This window comes from Balaenoptera acutorostrata, chromosome X, assembly GCF_949987535.1.
Source record: "Balaenoptera acutorostrata chromosome X, mBalAcu1.1, whole genome shotgun sequence".
Taxonomy (NCBI): domain Eukaryota; kingdom Metazoa; phylum Chordata; class Mammalia; order Artiodactyla; family Balaenopteridae; genus Balaenoptera; species Balaenoptera acutorostrata.
Genome location: NC_080085.1, coordinates 73,682,960 through 73,710,458, shown reverse-complemented (window position 1 = coordinate 73,710,458; position 27,499 = coordinate 73,682,960). Strand labels below are relative to the sequence as shown.

At 36.7% G+C, this 27,499-nt stretch overlaps 1 protein-coding gene across 1 annotated transcript in view; it reads left to right on the top strand.

Moving 5' to 3' along the window:
* POF1B (POF1B actin binding protein) overlaps positions 1–26,758 on the top strand; it is a 94,137-nt gene extending 67,379 nt beyond the window's left edge. Inside the window, 7 exon segments of the mRNA XM_057537658.1 lie at positions 5,864–5,956; positions 6,791–6,904; positions 7,706–7,858; positions 8,194–8,313; positions 9,991–10,119; positions 10,932–11,014; positions 26,611–26,758. Coding sequence (XP_057393641.1) covers positions 5,864–5,956; positions 6,791–6,904; positions 7,706–7,858; positions 8,194–8,313; positions 9,991–10,119; positions 10,932–11,014; positions 26,611–26,758 — 840 coding nt within the window.
* Positions 26,759–27,499: the final 741 nt, after the last annotated feature.

The window sequence follows — 27,499 nt, the reverse complement described above, 5'->3', positions numbered from 1 at the left end:
TGGAAACCTTTCCTCCTTCACGGCTCCCTCCCACTGGTGCAGGTCCCGTCCCTATTCTTTTGTCTCTGTTATTTCTTTTTTCTTTTGCCCTACCCAAGTACGTGGGGAGTTTCTTGCCTTTTTGGAGGTCGGACGTTTTCTGCCAGCGTTCAGTGGGTGTTCTGTAGGAGCAGTTCCACGTGCAGATGTATTTCTACTGTATCTGTGAGAAGGAAGGTGATCTCCGCGTCTTACTCTTCCGCCATCTCCTCTCCTTTTCGAGTTGATTACATTTTGATTAAACAAGGGTTGCTTTATAGTTTGGTCAGACTATCAAACACTAGTATTGAATGACTAGCATTCAGGAAATCATTACAGAAATATTCCGAGCTGTGGAATGCCCTTATTCTCTCCTCACTGCCGTAGCACAACCTGACTCTAACATAGGATTTTCCCTCCTCTTCTCCATTCTACTTTCTATACCTCCCTACCCTACCCCTGGCAAATGGAAAGGCCAATGACTTGATTTTCCTGAATTGTGGAATGCTAGAGACCACTGCAACAGTAAATTCTCCTACACTGAAGGGAGAGACAGACCAAGACGGATCAAGATAGGTGCTAAAGAAATAAGGCTAAAATGAACAGTACATGTGTTTGCAAGAAAGGATTCTAAAGATAATCTAGTTTTGTCTATTGAGGCAAATTTCTAAGTTTGATATATGGTCTCAAATCTTTGTTGATCATCCAGATATTGGACCTGACATCTTATCTGTGAAATTTAAATGAAATATTTTTAGTGGCACACAGTCTGTATTATAAAGAGACAGTGGTATGGGGAACACATATGCTCTGCAGAACCTGAATCTTGGATACATCCTTGGTATTATTTCTGGTGGCAGGATGTCCAAAGTGCATTCAAGGCCTATTTCCTCAAAAAACTCTGAGAATGTTTGCATCTAAGTTCCTGAGAAACATTAGTCTGTAGTTTTCTTGTATTTGCTTTGATTTTGGTGTCAGGATAATCTAGCTTCATGAAATGAATTAGTAAATGTCTCTTCCTTTTCTGTTTTCTGGAAGAAATTGTATAGACATGGTGTTAACTCTTCTTTAAACATTTGGTATAATCCTTCAGTGAAAATATCTGGGCGTGGATATATATTTTTCAAGAGTTTAAAAAAATTCTAAATTCAATTCCTTAGTAGTTACAGGTCTAGTCAAATGATCTGTTTCATATTGGATGAATTGTGGTAACCTGTGTTTTTCAAGAAAGTAGTCAATTTTAACTAAATTGTCAAATTTATATGTGCATAATTATTCACAGTATTCCCTTATTATCCTTTTGATGTCTGTGGGGTCTGTATTACTCTTCCCTATTTAACTCCTGACACTAGTGATTTGTGTCTTCTTTCCTTTTTTGTTGTCAGTCTTGTTGGAGGTTTATCAATCTTATTGATTTTTTTCAAAGAACTATATTTTAGTTTTATTGATCTCTATTGTTTTCCTGTTTACACTTCCATTGATTTTTTTTCTCGTCTGTATTATTTCCTTCCTTTGCTTGCTTTTGGTTTATTTTGCTCTTCTTTGTCTAGTTTCTTGATATAGAAAGTTAGATTATTGATTTCACACCTTTTCTATTTTCTAATGTAAGCATTTAGTGCTGTAAATATCCTCTCAGCATGGCTTTAGTTGTGTCCACAAGTTATGATATGTATTTTCATTTTCTTTCATTTTTATATATTTTTTATCTCCCTGTAGACTTCTGCTTTGACTGGTGGATTATTTAGAAGTGTATTGTTTACTTTCCAAGTGTTTAGAGATTTTCCTATTGTCCTTCTGTTATTCATTTCTAGTTTGATTCCACTGTGGGCAGAAAATATACTCTGTATGAGATCAATTTTTTTGAAATGGTTAAGTTTTATAGTCAAGGATATTGTCTATTTTGGTATATGTTCCATGGGAATATGAAAGGAATGTGCATCTGTTGTTGGATGAAGTATTGTATAAATGCTGATTAGATCCTTTGGTTGATGGTATTGTTAAATTATTGTATTATGTATTCTTGCTCATTTTCTGCTAAGCAGTACGATCAGTTGCCAAGAGAGGGGTATAAAAGTGTTCAGTTATATCTGTGGGTTTGTCTATTTCTCCTTTCAGTTCTATCAGTTTTTGTTTGATACAGTTTGTAGCTCTGTTGTCTGGTGCACAAACATTTAGGATTGCTATGTCTTCTTGGTGGACTGACTCTTATTATGTAATGTCCCTCTGTGTCCCTGGTAATTTTCTTTGCTCTGAAGTCATTTTTATCTAATATCAATAGCACTCCTTTCTTCTGATTAATGTTTGCATGGTATATCTTTTTTCCCAACTTTTAAATTTCATTATGTATATTTTAATTTTCATTATCTTTGAAATGAATTTCTTATAGAAAACACATAGTGAGGTCATGTTTTTTCTTATCACTCTGTCAATCTGTCTTTTAACTGGTGTATTTAGACCAAGTTGTAATTATTGATATGTTAGGGCTAGATCCGCCATTGTGTTTTCTGTTTGTTCTGTTTTTTGTTTCTCTGTTTTCTTTGTCTTGCTTTCATGTGGATTACTTGAATATGTTTTAGAATTCATTTTGATTTACCTCTAGTGCTTTTGAGTGTATCTCGTAGTATAGCTTTTTTAGGGGTTGCTCTAAGTATTACATTATATATCCATAACTTTTCCCCGTGTATTGGTGTCAACATTTTATCAGTTTCAGTGAACTTCAGAAAATTTTGCTTCGTTTATCTTTCTTTAACCTCCACATTTATAATTTTTAAAATATTTTCTCTACAGGTATTGAGAGCCACATCAGACAGTGTTTTATATATATATATATATATATATATATATATATATATTGCTTCAATCTTCAAATATAATTTAGAAAATGCAAAAGGAGAAGGAAAGCCCACTGTGTTTACCTATAGTTTTGCTTACTGTGTTACTTCTTCCTTCTTGATATTCCAAATTCCTTCTTTTATTTTTTTCTTTTTCTTCAGAGAACTTCCTTCAGCCATTTTTTTAAGGGTAGGTCTGCTAGTGAAAAATTCTTTTTCTTTTCTTCTGAAAATGTGATTCCCCCTTCATTCCTAAAGGTTGTTTTCATTGCATACAGAATTTGTAGTTGACAATTCTTTTCTTTCATCACTTTAAAACTGTATGCCACTTCCTTATGGCCTCTATGATTTTTCATGAGAAATCGGTTGTCATTTGAATTGCTAGTCCCAATAGTTAAGGTTTCTCTTGCTGCTTTTAAGATTTTAAATTTATCTTCAGTTTTAAGAAGTTTGCCTTATATGTCCAGGCATGGATTTCTTTGGGTCTATCCTTTTTAGGGTTTGCTCAACTTCTTAAATCTGTCTATTTTTTTTTTTTTTTTTTTTGCTAATTTGGGGAAGTTTTCAGCTATTATTTCTTCATATACTTTTCCAGCTCCCCCCTCTCTCTTTTTTCCTTCTAGGATTCTGATGACATGAATGTTAGATATATGTCATACTCCCATTGGACACTGAGGCTCTGTTCAATTTTCTTCCAATCTATTTTTTCTCTGATGTTCAGAACTGAGTATTTTCTATTGTTCTGTCTTCAAGTTCACTGATTCTTTGCTCTATGCTTTCCATTCTGCTTTTGAGTCCATCCACTGAGGTTTTTGTTTTTGTTTTTTAGTTATTGAGTTTTCAGTTCTAAAATTTTCATTTAGTTACTCTTTATAGATTCTGTTTGTTTTCTGAGATTTTCTGTTTTGTTGCTGAGACTTTCTATTTTTTATTTGTTTTAAATCTTTGTAATTTCTTGTTGAAACTGTTTTTAATTTGGTGTGTTTTTTAAATTAATTTTTATTAGAGTATTGTTGCTTTACAATGTTGTGTTAGTTTCTTGCTGTACAGCAAAGTGAATCAGTCTTACATACACATATATCCCTTCTTTTTTAGATTTCCTTCCCATTTAGGTCACCACAGAGCACTGAGTAGAGTTCCCTGTGCTACACAGTAGGTTCTCATTCGTTATCTATTTTACACATAGTAGTGTATTTATGTCAGTCCCAATCTCTCAGTTCATCCCACCCCTCCCTTCCCCTCTTGGTAACCATAAGTTTGTTCTCTACATCTGTGACTCTATTTCTGCTTTGCAAATAAGTTCTTCTCTGCCATTTTTCTAGATTCCACATATAAGTGATATTATGTGATATTTGTTTTTCTCTTTCTGACTTACTTCACTCTGTATGACTGTTTCTAGATCCATCCACATCTCTGCAAATGGCACTATTTTGTTCCTTTTAATGGCTGAGTAATATTCCATTGTATATATGTGCCACATCTTTATCCATTCCTCTGTTGATGGACATTTAGGTCACTTTGAAACATTTTTAAGATGGCTGCTTTAAAATCCTTGTCAGATAATTCTAACTTTTCTGATATCTTGATGTTGGCATGTATTAACCCTTTTTTCTTAAGTTGAGATTTCCTGGTTCTTAGAATAAGTGATTTTTTAAAATTGAAACCTGGACATTTTGGGTATTATGTTCTGACTTTGGATCTTATTCACATCTTCTGTTTTAGCAGGCCTCCTCAGATACTGAGCAACAGGGAAAGTAGGGGCATGACCTGTTACTGCCAGGTGGGGATGGAAGTCCAGGTTCCCCACTCTGCCTCTGTTGACACAGGTTGGGGGAGTAGCTCTTTATTCTTCCTTGGCAGGTATAGGAAGTGTGGTTCTCTACTAGGCTCCCACTGAAAATACCCTGGTTTGGATGGGGAGGTGTGTTGTGTTACTGTTCCCTTGTTGGCCTCTACTGACACTGCAAGGTGAGTGGCCTCATTTCTCTTGGGCAATGATGAAAGTCTTGACACTTCACTAAGAATTCTCTGACATCACCCAAGCAGGGAGGTTGAGAGAGAGAGTCTACGTTCCCTTCTTGGCTTTTGATGGTTTGGGTGGGCATAGAATAAAGTTGCAGATTTTTTTCTGTGGTGTTTGGCTGGAGTAGACTGGTTATTATCTAAATGCTATCTGCCTTCCTAGGCTGCCCTTTTCATGGTACTTTGGGTAGAGAGAGCAGGCTTTTCTAGGGACTTTTGTTGTCTGTATCCACTGGTTTCCCCAATACCACTCATATATGAAGCAAAAAGAAAACCCAGGAAATCACTTCTGTATGATTCCTTAGCTCCCAATGTTCTCAACCAGACTTTATTCTTTTTTTTTTAACTTTCAGAGTCTTTTTATGTTTGTTTTATACATAAAGTGCAGGGTTTTTAGTTAGACTTAGCAGGAAAAATAGAGAAAAGTATTTCTGCTCCATCTTTTCAGAAACAGAAGTTGCCTGTTTTTAAAACCATTTTTCTTTGAAGAAATGAGTTTAATCTAGTTAAAGGGTTTTTTTTTCTCCCTCTTTAAAATTTGAGATATTTCTATACTTCAAGGTTAAACTTAATTTGTATTAGATTCTTCTCAACTCAGGCAAAATCCATGCATTTGGCAACACACTTAGAGAGATGCAATTTATTACTTGAAGGTTGACTATCTCATCTTTTCTAATCTTTAAATAGAGAAGAAAAGTAAATTTGAGAATTTGCTGATACATTTCTGTCGTGAGAAAGATGATATTTATCATGGAAAAAATAAGAGACCCTTGTTTTAATAGCATAGCTATGATCTCTTCAGGGATATTGCTTGGATTACTAATGCACGTTATTGACCAAATGCTTTGCATCACTATTCTAATATTGTCATATCAAAAATGAAACTGTTAATAAGTTTGCTTGTAGGAATAGAAAAATAAGATTATTATTACTTATACTGCCTATTTTTAAATGCTAGTAAAAATAAACCATCAATCATTTTCTTCCTCCAGATGAGGGGTATGTCTGATAAATCACTCCGGCTAGTGCTGTCCACATTCAGCAACATACGGGAGGAGCTTGGACATCTTCAGAATGACTTGACAGTAACATTTATTTTGATTTTTCTTTCCAAATCTTTTCTAGTTCCTAGCTTCATAACATAGAAATCAAAGCATTCAGTATACCTTTTCAAAATTTAATACAACACAACAACATTGTGCTCACCCAGATATAGTTATTTTCTTGAAACAGTTAATTGGGGTTGGGAGAGAGGAGTTAAGAGTTATCCAATGTGAAAATGAAAGAAAGTTGGGTGCACACTTATTACTTAGTTTACCGCTAAGGTAATTTAATGCTTAAAGCCAGGGAGTAGTTTGTAAAATTAGAATAATCTGACTCTGATTCAGAATTTCCCCTTTTCTGTAATAATAAAGCATACTTTGAATTTCTTTGAATACTTGAAAACTTCTTTCTCCAAGAACTTAACATTTTCTATTCTAATTGGTGTTCTTCATGACATCAGCTAGATACATTCAGAATATGTTCCATACAATGAATAACTCCTTGAGGACTTTGGAGTGGGTTTTCTTGTTTCTGGGTTCTGATGAACACATTTAGGCTCTTAATTTGAAAATTCACCACCTGCTGGGATTAACAAGGGTCTTTGTAGATTGAAGAAAAACATTAAAATAATTCAAAAGGTTCTGCTTCATTGTACTTACAATTAGTCAATTCATCAAAATGTCCATCGATGCGGGTTTTTAAATTTTCAATCCTTTGTATCCCATAGTTTGATTAACTTTTAAGAATTCTGTTTTATTAAACAACTACAAATGAAACAAGTGCTTATTTAAACCTTCCAATGTAAACAGGTCTTTGTATTACATAACTGTTGACAGGTTTCTGTAATTCTGAGTCATAAATAATTTTGCTTCTAGTCACTGGAAAATGACAAGATAAGATTTGAGAAAGACTTGGCATTCAAAGAAACTCAAATAAAAGAGTATGAAGAACTCTTAGCATCAGTGAGAGCAAATAATCGCCAGCAGCAGGTAAGTTGACATTTTCTTTGATAATAAATTTGATAGTTTTTCATATGCACAATTACTAGCACATTGGAGTTATGAGATATAATCCAGAGAATTAAAATATGATAGAACAATTTGTTCATATGGGAATTGAGTGGCTTTGGGTATTTCCAATTACAGAAGCCCTCTCAGAAAAATAGATAAGCCCAAGTATTTTAGATAGAAAGTATATACAATCCACAATTATCTGTTTTGTTGGGTGACAAAAATTGTATAAATATTGAAAATCTAAGTTCACTCGTTCATTTAATCTACTAATGTGTCAATAAAATGTTTTTGTAGATCTTAACACGTTTGTGCAATGAATAACTGAATGAATGAACTCTAGAAGATTTCTCCATATACCTGAGCAGAGAAGATTCTTAGGAAATAGTAATGAGTCTCTGAGGCCTGTCCATTCCTAAATTTCACTCCCATGACAGTCCCAAATTTTGGCTGGGTTTTCATTTGTCACATAATCAGGCATATGGTCATTTTGGTGCCTACTAGAAGGCAGGTTACGGTATTGTCAAAAAGCAGCAAGAGTCAGATTGCTAGATTGGTACATTGAACATTCATCTAAACTTGATTCCTTCTCACTCAAGATAGGCAAGTGAGGGTAATGTCTTTCATAGCTGATTTAACTTACCTTTTAAGGTTAAATATATAAGAAAACTGGGCATGGAAAAATATCAATATTTGCTTTGTTTCATTGAATTAATCAACTAAAAGCACTCTTTCCAAAAGTAGAATCCATTTGTCTTATTTACTGTGTCTTCTTTACAGCAACGACTTGAAGACTCAACCTCAAAATGCCAAGCATTGGAAGAAAACAATCTTTCTCTTCGGCATACACTATCAGACGTAGAATATAAACTAAAAGAACTGGAATACTGTAAGCGTAACTTAGAGCAAGAGAATAAAAATCTTAGAGTGCAGGTATTCAAATTTTGTTTTAAATATATGTTATTGCCTTAGTTATATGGTTGTAATCCTAGCATTGGCTATATATATATATATATATATATATATATATATATATATATATATCCACTTCATCTCAAGAAAATATGTAGACTGCTTTCTGATGATCTCACATGCAGTTAGGTCTTAACTCACTGCCATTTGAGCTGTGTAATGCAGTTCCTAAAAATCACTCTCATTATTTCAATGTCTTGTTTAATCAAGTGGTTTTCATCTATTAATGTCTTGTAATATAATATGTATTTCCTTCATAACAGTCTAACTACAGAAATTTATTTTGTCTTGTGTAGCTTTCAGAGACTTGCACAGGCCCGATGCTGCAGGCTAAAGTGGATGAGATTGGCAACCATTACATGGAGATGGTAAAAAACTTAAGAATGGAGAAAGATAGAGAGATCTGCAAACTAAGGGTATGTAGATCCTACACTGCATAAATACACAGTTCAGCACAAACTTTCTAATAAGATAATGATAGTCTCAAGTTTAATGCTACAAAGAAAAATCAACCAAAGGTAGAGTTTTAGGAGTATGCCATAGAACCATTTGTTTAAATACATATCACTATGTAGGGAATATTGTTAAATTGTCTTGTAATTTAGCTTCATCTTTTCTAGGAAAGCAAAAGAAGACCTTAAGTTCAGGGTTGTTGATTTTTAATTTCTATTTATTTATTTATTTATTTTTGGTGATGGGGGAACACTTTATGATCTTGCCTAAAGCCTGCTCTATGCAGCCAAGCAACTTTCAAGATTATCCAGTGAAGCCACATTTGACTTCATAAATATCCTCACTTGATTTTGAAGGATGATAGCTAGCAAGAGTTTTGTCAAGCACATGGATAAAAACTGTTGAATTATATACCTGTAATTGGCATCAAAATTAAGGTGATATTTGTGAGAATAAATATACATTGCCTTATTTTGTCATTCTAGGTCAAACTGACTAACCCTTAATTTACTGATTCCTAATTGTAGTTATATAAACTCAAATATTTTAATAGAAAAACTGACCACAGTGTTTTCTCTCTAAATATAATGTATAGTCTTTACCAAAAATCAAAATGAAACAAAATAGAATTTGTTCAAAAGTCTGCTGATTTTTCTTGCAGATTTCCTCCACTGGTTTCTTTTCCATCTGAACGTTACTAATAACACTTTAACCTAAACAACCATCTGTGCACACATAATGCAGTAAAGAGGGAAATGGACAGGATTTGCAGTCAGAAGACTTGTCATGGAGTTGCAGCTATGTTGCTTACTAGCTGTTGTGCCTTTGTGTCTCTGGATCTCATTTACCTGTTTTGTAAATAAAGATTATAATAATACTTATCTTGGAGGGCTGCTGTGAGGACTGAGATGAGTCATGAAGGAGGAATATGTTGTGAACTGCAAATTATGATATAATATTTGTTATTGAGTTTTCCTTAATTAGTATTTGAAGAAATATAAAGTACCTGTTTTCTTAGCTTTATTTTAATTCTTGTTGCCTAGGACTTTTACTTAAGTAATGCCTAAGCCTAAATAGTAAAGTTACCTTTTAAAAATGAGAAATTTCTTGGACTTCCCTGGTGGTCCAGTGATAAAGAATCCACCTTACAATGCAGGGGACTCGGGTTCGATCCCTGGTCAGGGAACTAAGATCCCACATGCCATGGGGCAACTAGAGTCCATGCGCCACAACTACTGAGCTCGTGCACCTCAACTAGAGAGCCCGCATTGCCACAAACTACAGAGCCCATGTGCTCTGGAACCTGTGTGCCACAACTAGAAAAGGGAAAACCTGCACGCCACAATTAGATAGAAGCCTCAATGAAGATCCCACGTACTGCAACTAAGATCCAACGCAGCCAAAAATAAAAAATAAAAAAATAAACAATAAATCTTAAAAAAAAATAAGAAATTCCTAATTGGCATTTCAGTTCACATATTACATTCATAAAGCTCTTTAAATGTTTATAACTATTGGTATTTTGCTCTTCATTTCATAACTAGCTGTATGACTTTATGTCACTTAACCTCTTTGGAACTCAGTTACCCATTTTGTTAAATGAGAATTATAATAATTCTTAGTTCTTTTTAAATCCTTAGACTCAATTAAATCAGTACCAAAAAGATGTTTCAAGAAGAGAAGGAAGTTGCAGTGACTTCCAACTCAAGATTCATGAACTGACAAGCTTGCTGGAAGAGAAGGATTCCCTTATAAAGCATCAATCAGAGGTAACAGAGAAGGGGTCAAGGTGGAGATGAACCATACAACTCAGCCCCGTTGGATAAATACTTCCCACAAACGATAAAAAGACATGTTTCCAAGACTTACTTTATTCATGAAGTAGAATGTGAGTGCCTATGAGAAGTAGAAGACTCACATTTCAGGAGAAATAATTCAAATAAAAGCTAGAATTGAAGCAAAACATATGTGCTATTGTGCCTTTAATAATTTTAAGACATTGATTTTCTACCTCATTTGCAGTCAAACTCCCAATAAGGCTGTGAGCTGCTTCAGCAAGGGACTGTGTTATATTCCTTTCTGTGTCAGTAGCATGTAGCCCAAGATCTGTCATAAAATAGGTACTGAAGGAAGAAACTACCCAAATGGTGGCTAATGTTGTATTGCTGTTATTGAACAAATGGTACTTGTAGTAACGTTCAGTGATAGATTTTCTGTTAGGAAACAATATCTGCTTCCATATTGAAATTTCATACTTTTCTGTTATAGCTACACATTTAAATCTTTGGAACAAAAGTTTTCACATCTTCATCTTGAGAATCATGCCCATTCTATCTCATGTTATCCCTTAAGTATAGAACCAGTTAGTGGATTCCTGCAGAGACTTATAATGTAACTGATTAGGTACCATGAAGCAAGACTATAGGGAATTCAACAAGTGGGATTGGAACAGTCTTACCTCAAGGCTAAAAAGGAAGGGAAAAAAGTAATTATTCTTAGTAACCTTGTTAAATGATCAAACATACTTCTTACCTCATGTTTCTATGGTTTTCAAATGATTATATTGTTTTTTATTTGTAAGGAACTCTCGAAGTTGAGACAAGAAATATATTCATCTCATAACCAACCCTCCAGCGGTGGAAGGACAACTATTACCACTAGAAAGTAATGTATTTTTAATGAAATTTGGATATGACTTTGGTTATGATAATCCAAATTATAGCATGTTTAACTGATATATACGCCCCTAGACAGAGTTTGGTGTTTTCTGCTGGCCAATAATTCTACTGAAGAATGAATGTTCACAAAAAGACATAGCTATTATGGTCAACAAAATTCAAGAGCACACTTTTACTGTATTTACAATACAGTAAATACAATGAAAGTGAAAAGCAAATAATTAGTTGTTTAACCAACCATATTAGTCAGGACTCTTTCAGTTGCACATGCCAGAAACCCAACTTAAACTGGGAATTAGTTAATTCACGTAATTGGGATTTCTTGGTGTCCAGATGGATTTGTGTGATCAAAATATGTCTTCAGAAATCTGTCTTTATCTTTTGGCTCTGCTCTTTCCTGCATAGACGTCATTCTTAGGCAGGGTCTCTCCTCATGTTAGCAGTATGACCATAGCTTACATCTCAACAAGTTAGCAAAACCAAATAGAAAGTGACTCTTTATGAATAGTTTCAGCAAAAGTCTATTTTGGATATTTCATATAAATGGAATAATCAAAATGTGGTCTTTGGTGACTGAATTCTTTCACTTTGCATGTTTTCAATATTCATCCATGTTTTAGCATGCGTCAGTACTTCATTGATTTTTGTTACGAAATAATAGTCCATTTTATGGATGTACAACCTTTTATTTATCCATTCATCAACTGATGGACATTTAGGGGCTGTTTTCAATTTTGAAAAATGCTACTGTAAATATCTGGGTACAAATCTGTGTGGACATATGTGTTCATTTCTTTGAGTATATAAAGAAGAGTAGAATTGCTGAGCACATGGTAACTCTGTTTAACTTTTTGAAGAACTGCTAAACTTTTCCAAAACAGCTGCACCATTTTACATTCCCACCAGTGGTGTAAAAGGATTCCAATTTCTCTCTATCCTCCCAAACATTTGTTATTGTCTATCTTTTGGGTTGTAGCATTCTAAGGGGTGGGAAGTGGTATCTCATTGCACTCTTGATTTGTAGTTCTCCAATAATTAGTGTTGCATAGTATTTTTTCATGTGCTTATTGGCCATTTGTATATCTTCTTGAAGAAATGACTAAAGTCTTTCTTCATTTTTAAATTGTATTATTTTCTATTTTATTGTTGAATTGCAAGAGATATTTATATATTCTGGATACAAGTCCCTTACCAGAGATATGATTTGCAAACATTTTCTTCCATTCCATGGATTGTCTTTTCACTATCTTGATTGTATCATTTGCAACACAAGTTTTTTTTTTTTTTAAAGATTTATTTTTTATTGATTAATTGATTGATTGATTGCTATGTTGGGTCTTCGTTTCTGTGCTAGGGCTTTCTCTAGTTGTGGCAAGCGGGGGCCACTCTTCATCATGGTGCGCGGGCCTCTCACTATCGTGGCCTCTCTTGTTGCGGAGCACAGGCTCCAGACACGCAGGCTCAGTAATTGTGGCTCACGGGCCCAGCCGCTCTGCGGCATGTGGGATCTTCCCAGACCAGGGCTCGAACCCGTGTCCCCTGCATTAGCAGGCAGATTCTCAACCACTGCGCCACCAGGGAAGCCCAGGTTTTTTTTTTTTACACACACACACACACACACACACACACACACTGTATTTTATTTTTACAAGAGATAAATAGACTGACACCAAGCATTGTACATGGATGACCACAACAAAAGCAACAATGATTGCAATTACCAAACATGAAACACACTCATACTATGTCATAATATTGACATTCAGTCCAGTAATCCTCCACTGTAACAGCTCCTTTACTTTGCAGTGAAAATTGATTTGTATATTCTTTGCCTCTGAGTCCTTGCAACACAAGTTTTTAATTTTGAGAAAGTCCAATACATCTATTTTTTCTTTACTCACTTGTGCTTTTGGTATCATATATAAGAAACTATTGACTAATACAAGGTCATTAATATTTACACCCACATTGTCTTCTAAAGAGTTTTATATTTTTATCTATTACATTTAGATTTAGGATCCATTTGAGTTAATTTTTTATATGTTGTAAATTAGGTATCCAAGTTCATTCTTGTGAATGGGGATATCCAGTTGTCCCAGACTCATTTATGGAATATGCTATCCTTTCCCCCATTAACTTGACTTGGCATCCTTGTCAATCAAACTACCATAAATGTAAGGGCAAATATATAGACTCTCAGTTTTACTCCATTAATCTATTTATCTGTCTTTATGCTAGTACCACACTGTCTTGATTATTATAGCATTTTAGTTAAGTTGTGAAATCAGGAGTGTGAGTTTTTAAACTGTTCTTTTCAAGAAAGCTTTAGCTTTCGTGGTCTTTTGCTTTTCCATATGAGATTTAGGTTAAGCTTGTTAAGATCCCACTGGAATTTTTACAGAAAATTCATTGAATATGTAGGACACTTTAGGTATTATTGCCATGTAAGTGAAACTGTCTTCTGGTCAATAAGCATGGGATCCTTTTCAATTTAGATCCTCTTTAATTTCTTTTTCAAAAAAATTTATTGGAGTATAGTTGATTTACAATGTTGTGTTAACATTCAGGTGTACAGCAAAGTTAATCAGTTATACATATACATATATCCACTCTTTGTTTAGATTCTTTTCCCATACAGGCAAGTACAGAGTACTGAATAGATTTCCCTGTGCTATACAGCAGGTCCTTATTAGTTATCTATTCTATATATAGTAGTGTGTTTATGTCAATCCCAACCTCCCAATTTATCCCTCCCCCGCTTATCCCCTGGCAACCATGTTTGTTTTCTACATCTGTGACTCTACTTCTGTTTTCTAAATAAGTTCATTTGTACACTTCTTTTTAGATTCCACACATAAGCGATATCATATGGTATTTGTCTGAGTCTGACTTACTTTACTCACTATGACAATCTCTAGGTCCATCCATGTTGCCACAAATGGCATTATTTTGTTATTTTATGCACTAGTCCATTGTATATATGTACTGCATCTTCTTTATCCATTCCTCTTTTGATGAACATTTAGGTTGCTTCCATGTCCCAGCTACTGTAAATAGTGCTGCAGTGAACACTGTTCTGCATGTATCTTTTTGAATTATGGTTTTCTCCAGAAATATGCCCAGGAGTTGGGTTGCTTGGTTATATGGTAGTTCTATTTTTAGTTTTTTAAGGAACCTCCATACTGGTCTGCATAGTGGCTGTACCAATTGACATTCCCACCAACAGTGTAGGAGGGTTCCCCTTTCTCCATACCCTCTCCAGCATTTATTGTTTGTAAATTTTTTGATGATGGCCATTTTGACTGGTGTGAGGTGAAACCTCATTGTAGTTTTGATTTGCATTTTTCTAATAATTAGCAATGTTAAGCATCTTTTCATGTGCTTTTTGTCCACCTGTATGTCTTCTTTGGAGAAAAGTCTATTTAGATTTTCAGCCCATTTTTTGATTGGTTTTTTTGATTTTTTGATATTGAGCTTCATGAACTGTTTGTATAGTTTGGAGATTAATCTCTTGTGGGTTGCTTCATTTGGAAATATTTTCTCCCACTCTGAGGATTGTCTTTTTCTTTTGTTTATGGCTTCCTTCATTGTGCAAAAGTTTTTAAGTTTACTTAGATCCCATTTGTCTTTTTTTGTTTTTATTTTCACTTTCACTGTGCTAGGAGGTGGATCAAAAAAGAGTTTGCTGTGCTTTATATCAAAGAGTGTTCTACCTATGTTTTATTCTAAGAGTTTTATAGTGTCTGGCCTTACATTTAGGTCTTTAATCCATTTTGAGTTTATTTTTGAGTATGGTGTTAGGGAATGTTCTAACTTCATTCTTTTACATGTAGTTCTCCAGTTTTCCCAGCACCACTTTTTGAAGAGACTGTTTTTTCTCCATTGTATATTCTTGCCTCTTTAGTCATAGATTACGTGACCATAGGTGTGTGGGTTTATCTCTGGGCTTTCTATCCTGTTCCGTTGATCTATATTTCTGTTTTGTGCCGGTACCATACTGTCTTGATGACTGTAGCTTTGTAGTATAGTCTGAAGTCAGGGAGCCTGATTCCTCCAGCTCCGTTTTTCTGTCTCAGGATTCCTGTGGCTATTCATGGTCTTTTGTGTTTCCATACAAATTGTGCAATTTTTTGTTCTACTTCTGTGAAAAATGCCATTGGTAATTTGATAAGGATTGCATTGAATCTGTAGATTGCTTTGGGTAGTATAGTCATTTTCTCAATATTGATTCTTCCAATCGAAGACTATGGTATATCTCTCCATCTGTTTGTGTCGTCTTTGATTTCTTTCATTGACATCTTGTAGTTTTCTGAGTACAGGTCTTTTGCCTCCTTTGATAGGTTTATTCCTAGGTATTTTATTCTTTTTGATGTGATGGCAAATGGGATTGTTTCCTTAATTTCTCTTTCTGATCTTTCGTTGTTAGTGTATGGGAATGCAAGAGATTTCTGTGTATTAATTTTGTATCATGCAACTTTACCAAATTCACTGATTAGCTTTAGTAGTTTAATGGTAGAATCTTTAGGATATTCTATGTATATATCATGTCATCTGCAAACAGTGACAGCTTTACTTCTTTTCTGAAATGGATTCTTTTCATTTCTTTTTTCTTCTGTGATTGCTGTGGCTGAAACTTCCAAAACTATGTTGAATAATAGTGGTGAGAGTGGGAAACCCTGTCTTGTTCCTGATCTTAGGGGAAATGGTTTGTTTTTCACCATTGAGAATGATGTCACCTGTGGGTTTGTCATATATGGCCTTTATTATGGTGAGGTAAGTTCCCTCTATGCCTACTTTCTGGAGAATTTTTTTTCATAAATGGGTGTTGAATTTTGTCAAAAGCTTTCTCTGCATCTATTGAGATTATCATATGGTTTTTATCCATCAGTTTGTTAATATGGTGTATCACATTGATTGATTTGCCTATATTGAAGAATCCTTGCATTCCTGGGATAAACCTCACTTGATCATGGTGTATGATCCTTTTAAGGTGCTGTTGGATTCTGTTTGCTAGTATTTTGTTGAGGATTTTTGCATCTATGTTCATCACTAATATTGGCCTGTAGTTTTCTTTCTTTGTGGCATCTTTGTCTGGTTTTGGTATCAGGGTGATGGTGGCCTCGTAGAATGAGTTTGGGAGTGTTCCTCGCTCTGCTATATTTTGGAAGAGTTTGAGAAGGATAGGTTTTAGCTCTTCTCTAAATGTTTGATAGAATTCGCCTGTGAAGCCATCTGGTCCTTGGCTTTTGTTTGTTGGAAGATTTTTAATCACAGTTTCAATTTCAGTGCTTGTGATTGGTCTGTTTATATTTTCTGTTTCCTCCTGGTTCAATCTTCGAAGGTTGTGCTTTTCTAAGAATTTGTCCATTTCTTCCAGGTTGTCCATTTTATTGGCATACAGTTGCTTGTAGTAATCTCTCATGATCCCTTGTATTTCTGCAATGTCAGTTGTTACTTCTCCTTTTTTATTTCTAATTCTGTTGATTTGAGTCTTCTACTTTTTTTTCATGATGAGTCCAGCTAATGGTTTATCAATTTTGTTTATCATCTCATACAAGCAGCTTTTAGTTGTATTGATCTTTGCTATCGTTTCCTTCATTTCCTCTTCATTTATTTCTGATCTGATCTTTATGATTTCTTTCCTTCTGCTAACTGTGGGGGTTTTTTGTTCTTCTTTCTCTAATTGCTTTAGGTGTAAGGTTAGGTTGTTTATTTGAGGCGTTTCTTGTTTCTTGAGTTAGGATTTTATTGCTACAAATTTCCCTCTTAGAACTGCTTTTGCTGCATCCCACAGGTTTTGGGTCATCGTGTTTTCATTGTCATTTGTTTCTAGGTATTTTTTGATTTCCTCTTTGATTTCTTCAGTGATCTCTTGTTCATTTAGTAGTGTATTGTTTAGCCTCCATGTATTGGTATTTTTTACAGATTTTTTTCCTGTAATTGACATCTAGTCTCATAGTGTTGTGGTCAGAAAAGATATCTGATATGATTTCAATTTTCTTAAATTTACCAAGGCTTGATTTGTGACCCAAGATATGGCCTATCCTGGAGAATGTTCCATGATCACTTGACAAGAAAGTGTATTCTGTTGTTTTTGGACAAAATGTCCTATAAATATCAGTTAAGTCCATCTTGTTTAATGTATCATTTAAAGCTTGTGTTTCCTTATTTATTTTCATTTTGGATGATCGGTCCATTGGTGAAAGTGGGGTGTTAAAGTCTCCTACTATTATTGTGTTACTGTCGATTTCCCCTCTTATGGCTGTTAGCATTTGCCTTAAGTATTGAGGTGCTCCTATGTTGGGTGCATAAACATTTACAATTGTTATATCTTCTTCCTGAATTGATCCCTTGATCATTATGTAGCGTCCTTCTTTGTCTCTTGTTACAGTCTTTATTTTAAAGTCTATTATGTCTGATATGAGAATTCCTACTCCAGCTTTCTTTTGATTTTCATTTGCACGGAATATCTTTTTTCCATCCCCTCACTTTCGGTCTGTATGTGTCCCTAGGTCTGAAGTGGGTCTCTTGTAGACAGCATATATACGAGTCTTGTTTTTGTATCCATTCAGCCAGTCTATGTCTTTTGGTTGGAGCATTTAATCCATTTACATTTAAGTTAGTTATCAATATGTATGTTCCTATTACCATTTTCTTAATTGTTTTGGGTTTGTTGTTGTAGGTCTTTTCCTTCTCTTGTTTTTCCTGCCTAGAAAAGTTCCTTTAGCATTTGTTGTAAAGCTGGTTTGGTGGTGCTGAATTCTTTTAGCTTTTGCTTGTCTCTGAAGGTTTTAATTTCTTTTTCGAATCTGAATGAGATCTTTGCTGGGTAGAATAATCTTGGTTGTAGATTCTTCCGTTTCATCACTTTTAATATTTCCTGCCACTCCCTTCTGGCTTGCAGAGTTTCTGCTGAAAGATCAGCTGTTAGCTTTATGGGGATTCCCTTGTATGTTATTTATTGTTTTTCCCTTGTTGCTTTCAATATTTTTTCTCTGTATTTAATTTTTCATAGTTTGATTAGTATGTGTCAGCATGTTTCTCCTTGGTTTTATCCTGTAGGGATTCTCTGTGCTTCCTGGACTTGATTGACTATTTCCTTCCCCATATTAGGGAAGTTTTCAACTATAATCTCGTCAAATATTTTCTCAGTCCCTTTCTTTTTCTCTTCTTCTTCTGGGACCCATATAATTCGAATGTTGGTGCATTTAATGTTGTCCCAGAGGTCCCTGAGACTGTCCTCAATTCTTTTCATTCTTTTTTCTTTATTCTGCTCTGCGGTAGTTATTTCCACTATTTTATCTTCCAGGTCACTTATCCATTCTTCTGCCTCAGTTATTGTGCTATTGATTCCTTCTAGAGAATTTTTAATTTCATTTATTGTGTTGTTCTTCATTGTTTGTTTGCTCTTTCATTCTTCTAGGTCCTTGTTGAACGTTTCTTGTATGTTCTCCATTGTACTTGCAAGATTTTGGATCATCTTTACTATCATTACTCTGAATTCTTTTTCAGGTAGATTGCCTATTTCCTCTTCATTTGTTTGGTCTGGTGGGTTTTTACCTTGCTCCTTCATCTGCTTTGTGTTTCTCTGTCTTCTCATTTTGCTTAAGCTAATGTGTTTGGGGTCTCCTTTTTGCAGGCTGCAGGTTCATAGTTCCCTTTGTTTTTGGTGTCTGCCCCCAGCGGGTAAGGTTGGTTCAGTGGGTTGTGTAGGCTTCCTGGTGGAGGGGACTGGTGCCTGTGTTCTAGTGGCTGAGGGCAGATCTTTTCTTTCTGGTGGGCAGGACTATGTCCAGTGGTGTGTTTCGGGGTGTGTGTGAACTTATTATGATTTTAGGCAGCTTCTCTGCTAGTGGGTGGGGTTGTGTTCCTGTCTTGCTGGTTGTTTGGCATAGGGTGTCCAGCACTGGAGCTTCCTGGTCGTTGAGTGAAGCTTTGTCTTAGCGTTGAGATGGAGATCTCTGGGAGAACTTTTGCTGATTGATATTACGAGTGGCTGTTAGGTCTCTCGTGGACCAATATCCTGAACTCGGCTCTCCCAACTCAGAAGCTCAGGCCTGACACCCGGCCAGAGAACCAAGACCCTGTCAGCCACACAGCTCAGAAGAAAAGTGAGAAAAGAAAAAAGAAAGAAAAAAACATGAAGTTATTAAAATAAAAAATATTATTATAATAAAATAAAGTCATTAGTAAAGAAAAGGAAGACAGCAAGTAAACCAATAAACTAATCCACCAATGATAAGAAGTGCTAGAAACTATTCTAAAAAAACTGGACAGACAGAACCCTAGGACTAATGGTAAAAGCAAACCTATACGGACAAAATCACACAAAGAAGCATATACATACACACTCACAAAAATGGAAAAAGGAAATATATATATATATATATATATATATATATATATATATATATACAAGGAAGAGTGAAACCAAATCAATAAACAAATCTGCCAATGATAATAAGCTCTAAATACTAAACTAAGGTAAACATAATACTAGAAACAAATTAGATGCAGAAAGCAAACCCCAATTCTATAGTTGCTCCTAAAGTCCACTACCTCAGTTTTGGGATGATTCATTGTCTATTCAGGTGTTCCACAGATGCAGGGTACATCAAGTTGATTGTGGAGATTTAATCCGCTGCTCCTGAGGCTGCTGGGTGGGGTTTCCCTTTCTCTTCTTTGTTCACACAGCTCCTGGGATTCAGCTTTGGATTTGGCCCCGCCTCTGAATGTAGGTCACCCTCTGGCATCTGTTCTTCTCCCAGGCAGGAGGGGGTTAAAGGATCAGCTGATTAGGGGGCTCTGGCTCACTCAGGCTGGTGGGTGGGAGGCGTACAGAATGCAGGGTGAGCCTGTGGCGGCAGAGGCCAGTAGTGACGTTGCAACAGCCTGAGGTGCTCTGTGTGTTCTCTTGAGGAAGTTGTCCCTGTATCACAGGACCCTGGCAGTGGCGGGCTGCACAGGCTCCTGGGAAGGGTGGTGTAGATAGTGACCTGTGCTTGCACACAGGATTCTTGGTGGCTGCAGCAGCAGCGTTAGCGTTTCATGCCCGTCTCTGATGTACGCACTGATAGCCGCGGCTCGCACCAGTCTCTGAAGCTCATTTAGGCAGTGCTCTGAATCCTCTTTCTTCGCACACCCTTTTGGGAAGTCTGAGGTCTCCTGCCAGCATTCAGTAGGTGTTGTGTAGGAGTTGTACCACATGTAGATGTATTTTTGATGTATTTGTGGGTAGGAAGGTGTTCTCCATGTCTTACTCCTCCGCCCTCTTAAAGGTCCTCTGCCTCTAGTGTATTTTTTTTTTTTTTTTTTTTTTTTTTTTTTTTTTTTTTTTTTTTTTTTTTAGCATGGATGGCTAATGCTCAAAAGACCTGAACTTCCAGATGGGTTTCAGGGAAGGGTTTTTTTTTTTTTTTTTTTTTTTTTTTTTTAAGGATTTTCTTATTTATTTATTTATTTATTTATTTATTTTTGGCTGTGTTGGGTCCTCGGTTCGTGCGAGGGCTTTCTCCAGTTGCGGCAAGCGGGGGCCACTCTTCATCGCGGTGCGGGGACCGCTCTTCATCGCGGTGCGCGGGCCTTTCTCTATCGCGGCCCCTCCCGTCGCGGGGCACAGGCTCCAGACGCGCAGGCTCAGCAATTGTGGCTCACGGGCCCAGCTGCTCCGCGGCATGTGGGATCTTCCCAGACCAGGGCTCGAACCCGTGTCCCCTGCATTAGCAGGCAGACTCTCAACCACTGCGCCACCAGGGAAGCCCTCTAGTGTATTTTTATTTTCATTACTCTGTTGTTCATCTCTGTTTGTTCTTTAGTTCTTCTAGGTGTTTGTTAAACTTTTCTTGTATCTTCTCAATCCATGCCTCCATTCTTTTTCTGAGATCTTGGATCATCTTTACTATCATTGTTCTGAATACTTTTTTAGACAGATTGCTTATCTCCTCTTCATCTAGTTGTTCTTGTAGGTTTTTTTCTTGCTCCTTTGCCTGCAACATATTTCTTTGTTATCTCATTTTGTCAGACTTACTGTGTTTGTGGTCTCCTTTCCACAGGCTGCAGGATTGTACTTCCTCTTGCTTCTGTTGTCTGCCGCCTGGTGGGTGAGGTTGGTCCATTGGCTTGTGCTGTTATCCCGTTGGTAAGGTGTTTGATTGGTGTTGTGGTGATCAGAGCCTGCCCTGGATATTGAGAGGACCTCCCCTTTGCTCCCAGTGGCTGTTACTGCCCTGTCAGGGGCGGGGTCTTCTCCCTATTTGTTGGAGTAGAGTGCCCTGGATCTTTTTCTTGGCTGTGATTCTGATCTGTGGTATGGTGTGAGGTATGTGGGATTGGAGGACTCCCACTGGGAGAGAAGCCAATGAGTGTTCCTCCTCTGGAGGTGTTCACTGTGAATGTGCTCTGTTGTGTCCTCTTTCATCCGTTGTGTGGACTCACAAAGTACACTGCTATTGGCACTGCTCTTGGTCCCACCTTAACTGTGGGTATGCCAGCAATTGGCCCTGGTGACTCTCAGGCATTATTTTCACCCATTCACTGGCACAGATCCACTGAGGTCAGGTCCTAGGACTGCAGTACTCATTCACCTGGACCTGCCGTGGGAGCTATGGAGGCTGCTCAGACTCTGGTCTGGTGCGTTTCCCGTGTGTACATGTCCACAAATCCCACAGCTGCTAATGCCATATCCATCCGAGCTGCAGGAGTTCTTGTCCTTTTGGATGTTTCACAGGTGCTGAATTTAGGAAACCATCAACAGAGGTGTAACTCCACAGTTCGTTCAGCTCCGAGGAGAGATTTCAGCTCTTCTTCCTTAGTCACACAGCCCCTGGCTCTCAGTGGTGGTTTCAGCCCCTACTCTGGGTGGATTTCCTAGTGGTGGGAGCTATCCTTCCCCTTCTGGGACAGTGGGGCAGGCCCAGGTACCCACTGTCAGATTTCCCTGTAGTGAGAGCTATACGTGTGCTCCCTGGATAGTGGGGCAGGTCCCGGCACCCACTGGTGGACTTCCTTGTAGTGAGAGCTATCGGGGCACTCCTGGCACAGTCAGATGGGTTCCAGTGTCTGCCTGTGGGTCTGGAAGAGGTGGCCAGTGCCTGCCTATGGAGACCAAGATGGAGGTGGTGACTCACACCCACCCTGAGAACTCCTCTAGGCAGTGTCCTGTTGACTGGGAGCACTCATAGGGAAAGAAGCTTGTGGTCCCATCCCTCTCCTCATGCACCTCCCAATAATGGTGTCTTGCTTCTCTGGTGGGCCAAGGCTTCTTCACGGTATACCTTCAGTTGCCACTGCCTGACCTCTTCAGGCTGCTTCCACACCTATCCCTGGTCCTCCCTCTGGGACTGAACTTCGGAGTCTGAGCTTCAGCACCCAACCCCCACCCTCACGAACAGAGGAGTGTCTCAGGTTGGGGAGTGCAGGGTGGCAGTGCCAACCCTCTGTGCAGGTTACTCTCCATTTTGCCTTACACGAACTGGTTGCTGCTCTCCCCTCTTAGGCTCCAAAACTCCCCCTTCATCCAGTCCGATCTCTCCACTGGTGAGCAGACTTTCCAAGGTGCGGGAACCTTTCTTCTTTCCCAGCTCCCTCCTTGTCCTGATTCCTTTTTTTTTTTTCCTTTTGTCTTAGCAGGTTATGTGGAGGTTTTCTTGTCTTTTCGGAAGTTTGAGGTCTTCTGTCAGCTCTGTTTTGTAGTTTGTATCTCTCAAGGAATTGGTGCATGTCATCTAAGTTATCAAGTTTTTTTGGCATAAAATTGTCATAATACTCCTTTATTATGTTTTCAAGACAAAGGATCTCCTTTAAAATTTTAAAAATTGAGATATAATTAACTTATAACATTATTTTAGTTTTGGATGTACAAAATAATGATTCACTATATGTATACTGCTAAATGATCACCACAATAAGTCTAGTTAACACCCATCACCATCCATAGTTACAAATTTTTTTCTTGTGATGAGAACTTTTTAAGATCTAATCTTTTAGTAACTTTCAATTATCCAATGCAGTGTTATTAACTATAGTCACCACACTGTTCATTACATCCCCAGGACTTATTTATTTTATAACTGGAAGTTTGTACTTTTTGACCACTTTCACCCATTTTGCCCACTCCCACCCCCCACCTCTGGCAACCACCAATATATTCTCTTATCTATGAGTTCATTTGTTTTAGATTCCATGTATAAGTGAGATAATATGGTATTTGTCTTTCTCTCTCTGACTTATTTCACTTTGCATAATGCCCTCAAGGTCTGTCCATGCTGTCATAAATGGTAGGATTTCCTTCATTTATGGATGAATAATATTCTAGTTTGGCGCAGGGTGGTGGTGGGATGAATTGGGAGATTGGAATTGACATATATACACTAATATGTATAAAATAGATAACTAACAAGAACCTGCTGTATTTTTTAAAAATAAATACAATTTTTAAAAAACTAAAAAAAATTCCAGTGTGTGTGTAAATATATATATTATATATATAATATTTTATTTATCCATTCTAACATTGATGCACACTTACATTGATTCCATGTCTTGACTATTGTAAATAATGCCACAGTGAACATGAGGGTGTAGATATATTATAGTGTTTTCATTTCCTCTTGATAAATACCCAGAAGTGACATTGCTGGGTAATATGCTAGTTCTATTTTTAAGTTTTTAAGGAACCTCCATACTATTTTTCATAGTGGCTGCACCAGTATGCATTCCCACCCACAGTGCACAAGGGTTCCCTTTTCTCCACATCTTGCCAACACTTGCAATTTCTTGTCTTATTGTTAATAGCCATTCTAAGACATGTGTGAGGTGATAGCTTCTCTTTCTTAATATCTGTAAATTGTGTGCTCCTTCTTTGCTAACTAGTCTGCTTAGAACTATATCAATTTTAGTGATATTCTTAAAGATTTTTCATTATTGTTTTTATCTATTTTATTGGCTTATTGGGTATATTACTTTTTTATGATTGTTATAAGTTTTAAAGTATTCCTTTTTATCTTATCACAGTCTCTTCAAATAATATACCTCATCACATGTAGCATACAAACTTTATGGTAGTATACTTCCATTTCCCCTTCATGATTTTTTGCTATTTTTTTCATCTATATGTACTTTTTTTTTTAGTCCAAATTTTTTTATTGAGGTATAGTTGATCTACAGTATTAAATAAGTTTTAAGTATACTACATAGTGATTCACAATTTTAAAGGTTATATTCTATTTTTAGTTACTATAAAGTATTGGCTATATTCCCTGCTTTGTACAATATATCCTTATAGCTTATTTCATTTTATTTTTTTAACATCTTTATTGGAGTATAATTGCTTTACAATGGTGTGTTAGTTTCTGCTGTATAACAAAGTGAATCAGCTATACATAAACATATATCTCTATATCTCCTCCCTCTTACGTCTCCTTCCCATCCTCCCTATCCCACCCCTCTAGGTGGATACAAAGCACCGAGCTGATCTCCCTGTGCTGTGTGGCTGCTTCCCACTAGCTATCTATTTTACATTTGGTAGTGTATATGTGTCCATGCCACCCTCTCACTTCGTCCCAGCTGACCCTTCCCCATCCCTGTGTCCTCAAGTCCATTCTCTACGTCTGCATCTTTATTCCTGTCCTGCTCCTAGGTTCTTCAGTACAATTTTTTTTAGATTCCATATATATTTGTTAGCATACAGTATTTGTTTTCCTCTTTCTGACTTACTTCACTCTGTATGACAGACTCTACGTCCATCCATCTCACTACAAATAACTCAATCTCGTTTCTTTTTATGGATGAGTAATATTCCATTGTATATATGTGCCACATCTTCTTTATCCATTCATCTGTTGATGGACACTTAGGCTGCTTCCATGTCCTCACTATTGTAAACAGAGCTGCAATGAACATTGTGATACATGACTCTTTCTGAATTATGGTTTTCTTGGGGTATATGCCCAGTAGTGGGATTGCTGGGTCGTATGGTAGCTCTATTTTTAGTTTTTAAGGAACCTCCATACTTTTCTTCATAGTGGCTGTATCAATTTACATTCCCACCAACAGTGCAAGAGGGTTCCCTTTTCTCCACACCCTCTCCAGCATTTATTGTTTCTAGATTTTTTGATGATGGCCATTCTGACTGGTGTGAGGTGATACCTCATTGTAGTTTCGATTTGCATTTCTCAAATGATTAGTGACATTGAGCATCCTTTCATGTGTTTTTGGCAATCTGTATATCTTCTTTGGAGAAATGTCTATTTAGGTCTTCTGCCCATTTTTGGATTGGGTTGTTTGTTTTTTTTTATATTGAGCTGCATGAGCTGCTTTTAAATATTGGAGATTAATCCTTTGTCAGTTGCTTCATTAGCAAATATTTTCTCCCATTCTGAGGGCTGTCTTTTCGTCTTGTTTATGTTTTCCTTTGTTGTGCAAAAGATTTTAAGTTTCATTAGGTCCCATTTGTTTATTTTTGTTTTTATTTCCATTACTCTAGGTGGTGGGTCAAAAAGGATCTTGCTGTGATGTATGTCATAGAGTGTTCTGCCTATGTTTTCCTCTAAGAATTTTATAGTGTCTGGCCTTACATTTAGGTCTTTAATCCATTTTGGGCTTATTTTTGTGTGTGGTGTTAGGGAGTGTTCTAATTTCATTCTTTTACATGTAGCTGTCCAGTTTTCCGAGCACCACTTATTGAAGAGGTTGTCTTTTCTCCATTGTATATTCTTGCCTCCTTTATCAATGATAAGGTGACTACATATGTGTGGGTTCATCTCTGGGCTTTCTATTCTGTTCCATTGATCTATATTTCTGTTTTTGTGCCAGTACCATACTGTCTTGATGACTGTAGCTTTGTAGTATAGTCTGAAGTCAGGGAGCCTGATTCCTCCAGCTCCATTTTTCTGTCTCAAGATTCCTTTGGTTATTCGGGGTCTTTTGTGTTTCCATACAAATTGTGAAATATTTTGTTTTAGTTCTGTGAAAAATGCCATTGGTAGTTTATCTCACTTCTAAGGCAATAGTCTTTTGTAGTATTTGCCTGATGCCTTCTAGTATTAGGAGGTCTTTCCACTCTGGTTAGTGGAACACAGACTGGAGTTTCCTTTACTATGTGAACTCCAGGAATTTGAAGACTGCTCTTTTTCAGTGCTTCTTTCCCCAGCCTCAGTAGCTTTTTCACAAGCCTACACTGATCAGTGCTCACCCCAAGACTTGTGGGGGAACTCTCTACAGATCCCGTGACCTCTCTCCAACTATGTAACTCTCTCCTGTCTGGTATTCTGCTCCACAAATTCTGACTCCAGGCAGTGAGCTAGGCACTTGTAGGGCTCATGTCATTTGCTTCCCTTCTCTGGGATCACTGTCTTGTGCAGCCAGTGGTCCATTATTGCCAGAAGCAAAAGTACTTCCCTCTTACTCTCTTGAAAATAGCAGTGGTAAATCTTTGTACCACTGAGAAGAGATTTTCTTTTTAGAAAGAGTTAAAACTCATTCAAAGCCAAATTAATTAAATAAGGAGGATCAAACTAGGAGTGACTAAAAAGTAATGAGTTATTTTCTTGTCCAGCTTGTAAACGAACTTTTTTTTCTGTATAGGTACAGGTCACAATATCCAATCCTAGGCCTCCTGTATGATGACTATGAATATATACCACCAGGTAGTGACACACGGACTACTGTGATTGAGAAAACAGAAGACAAATGGACTTGTGTAAGTTCACTTGGGCATTTCTCGAGTATATAATTAGGGAGAAAAAATCCTAAGGCCATTGTGTTGTGTTAGCAGAGTTTCTCAACCTCAGCACTATTAACATTTTGGGCTGGATAATTTGATGTGGGGGGACTGCCCTGCACATTGTAGGACATTCTAAAACGATGTAGAATCTGACTTTTAACACTATGAAAATGACAGCCTTTGTCTTGTTATGTTAAAAACTTCTTAGGTACTGAAAGCAGGTAAAACTAATCTATGGTTATTAAAGTCAGGAAGTGGTTGGTTATCCTCAAGGTCGGGTATTGATTGGAAGGAAACAAAAGGAGGACTACTGGGGTACTAATAATATGCTGTTTCTTGATCTGAGTGATAGTTGCATAAACATGTTCAGTTTGGGAAAATTCATTTAGTTGTACACCTATATGTGCACTTTTCCTATGTTTATTATACTTCAATAAAAGTCTTAAAATGTTTAAGTATATCATGATGAGCAATAGATAAATATATGTCAATCAATTATTCTGTAGAACCTTTTGAGGAAATTTTTAAATGTAGATTTATCATTAATAAAATACTGCAGATGTATAATAAATTACTACAGATGCAGTTAATAAAATTAAACATCTGTTAAATAACTCACTTTAAAAAATTATCTTTTGGTTGAACAAGCTCAAATATTTGAATAAACCAAAAAATTCAGAAAGTTGTTAGCTCTGAAGCACTTCTCTGACTACAATCAAGCCATCAATCTTGTATATATGATTATCCATT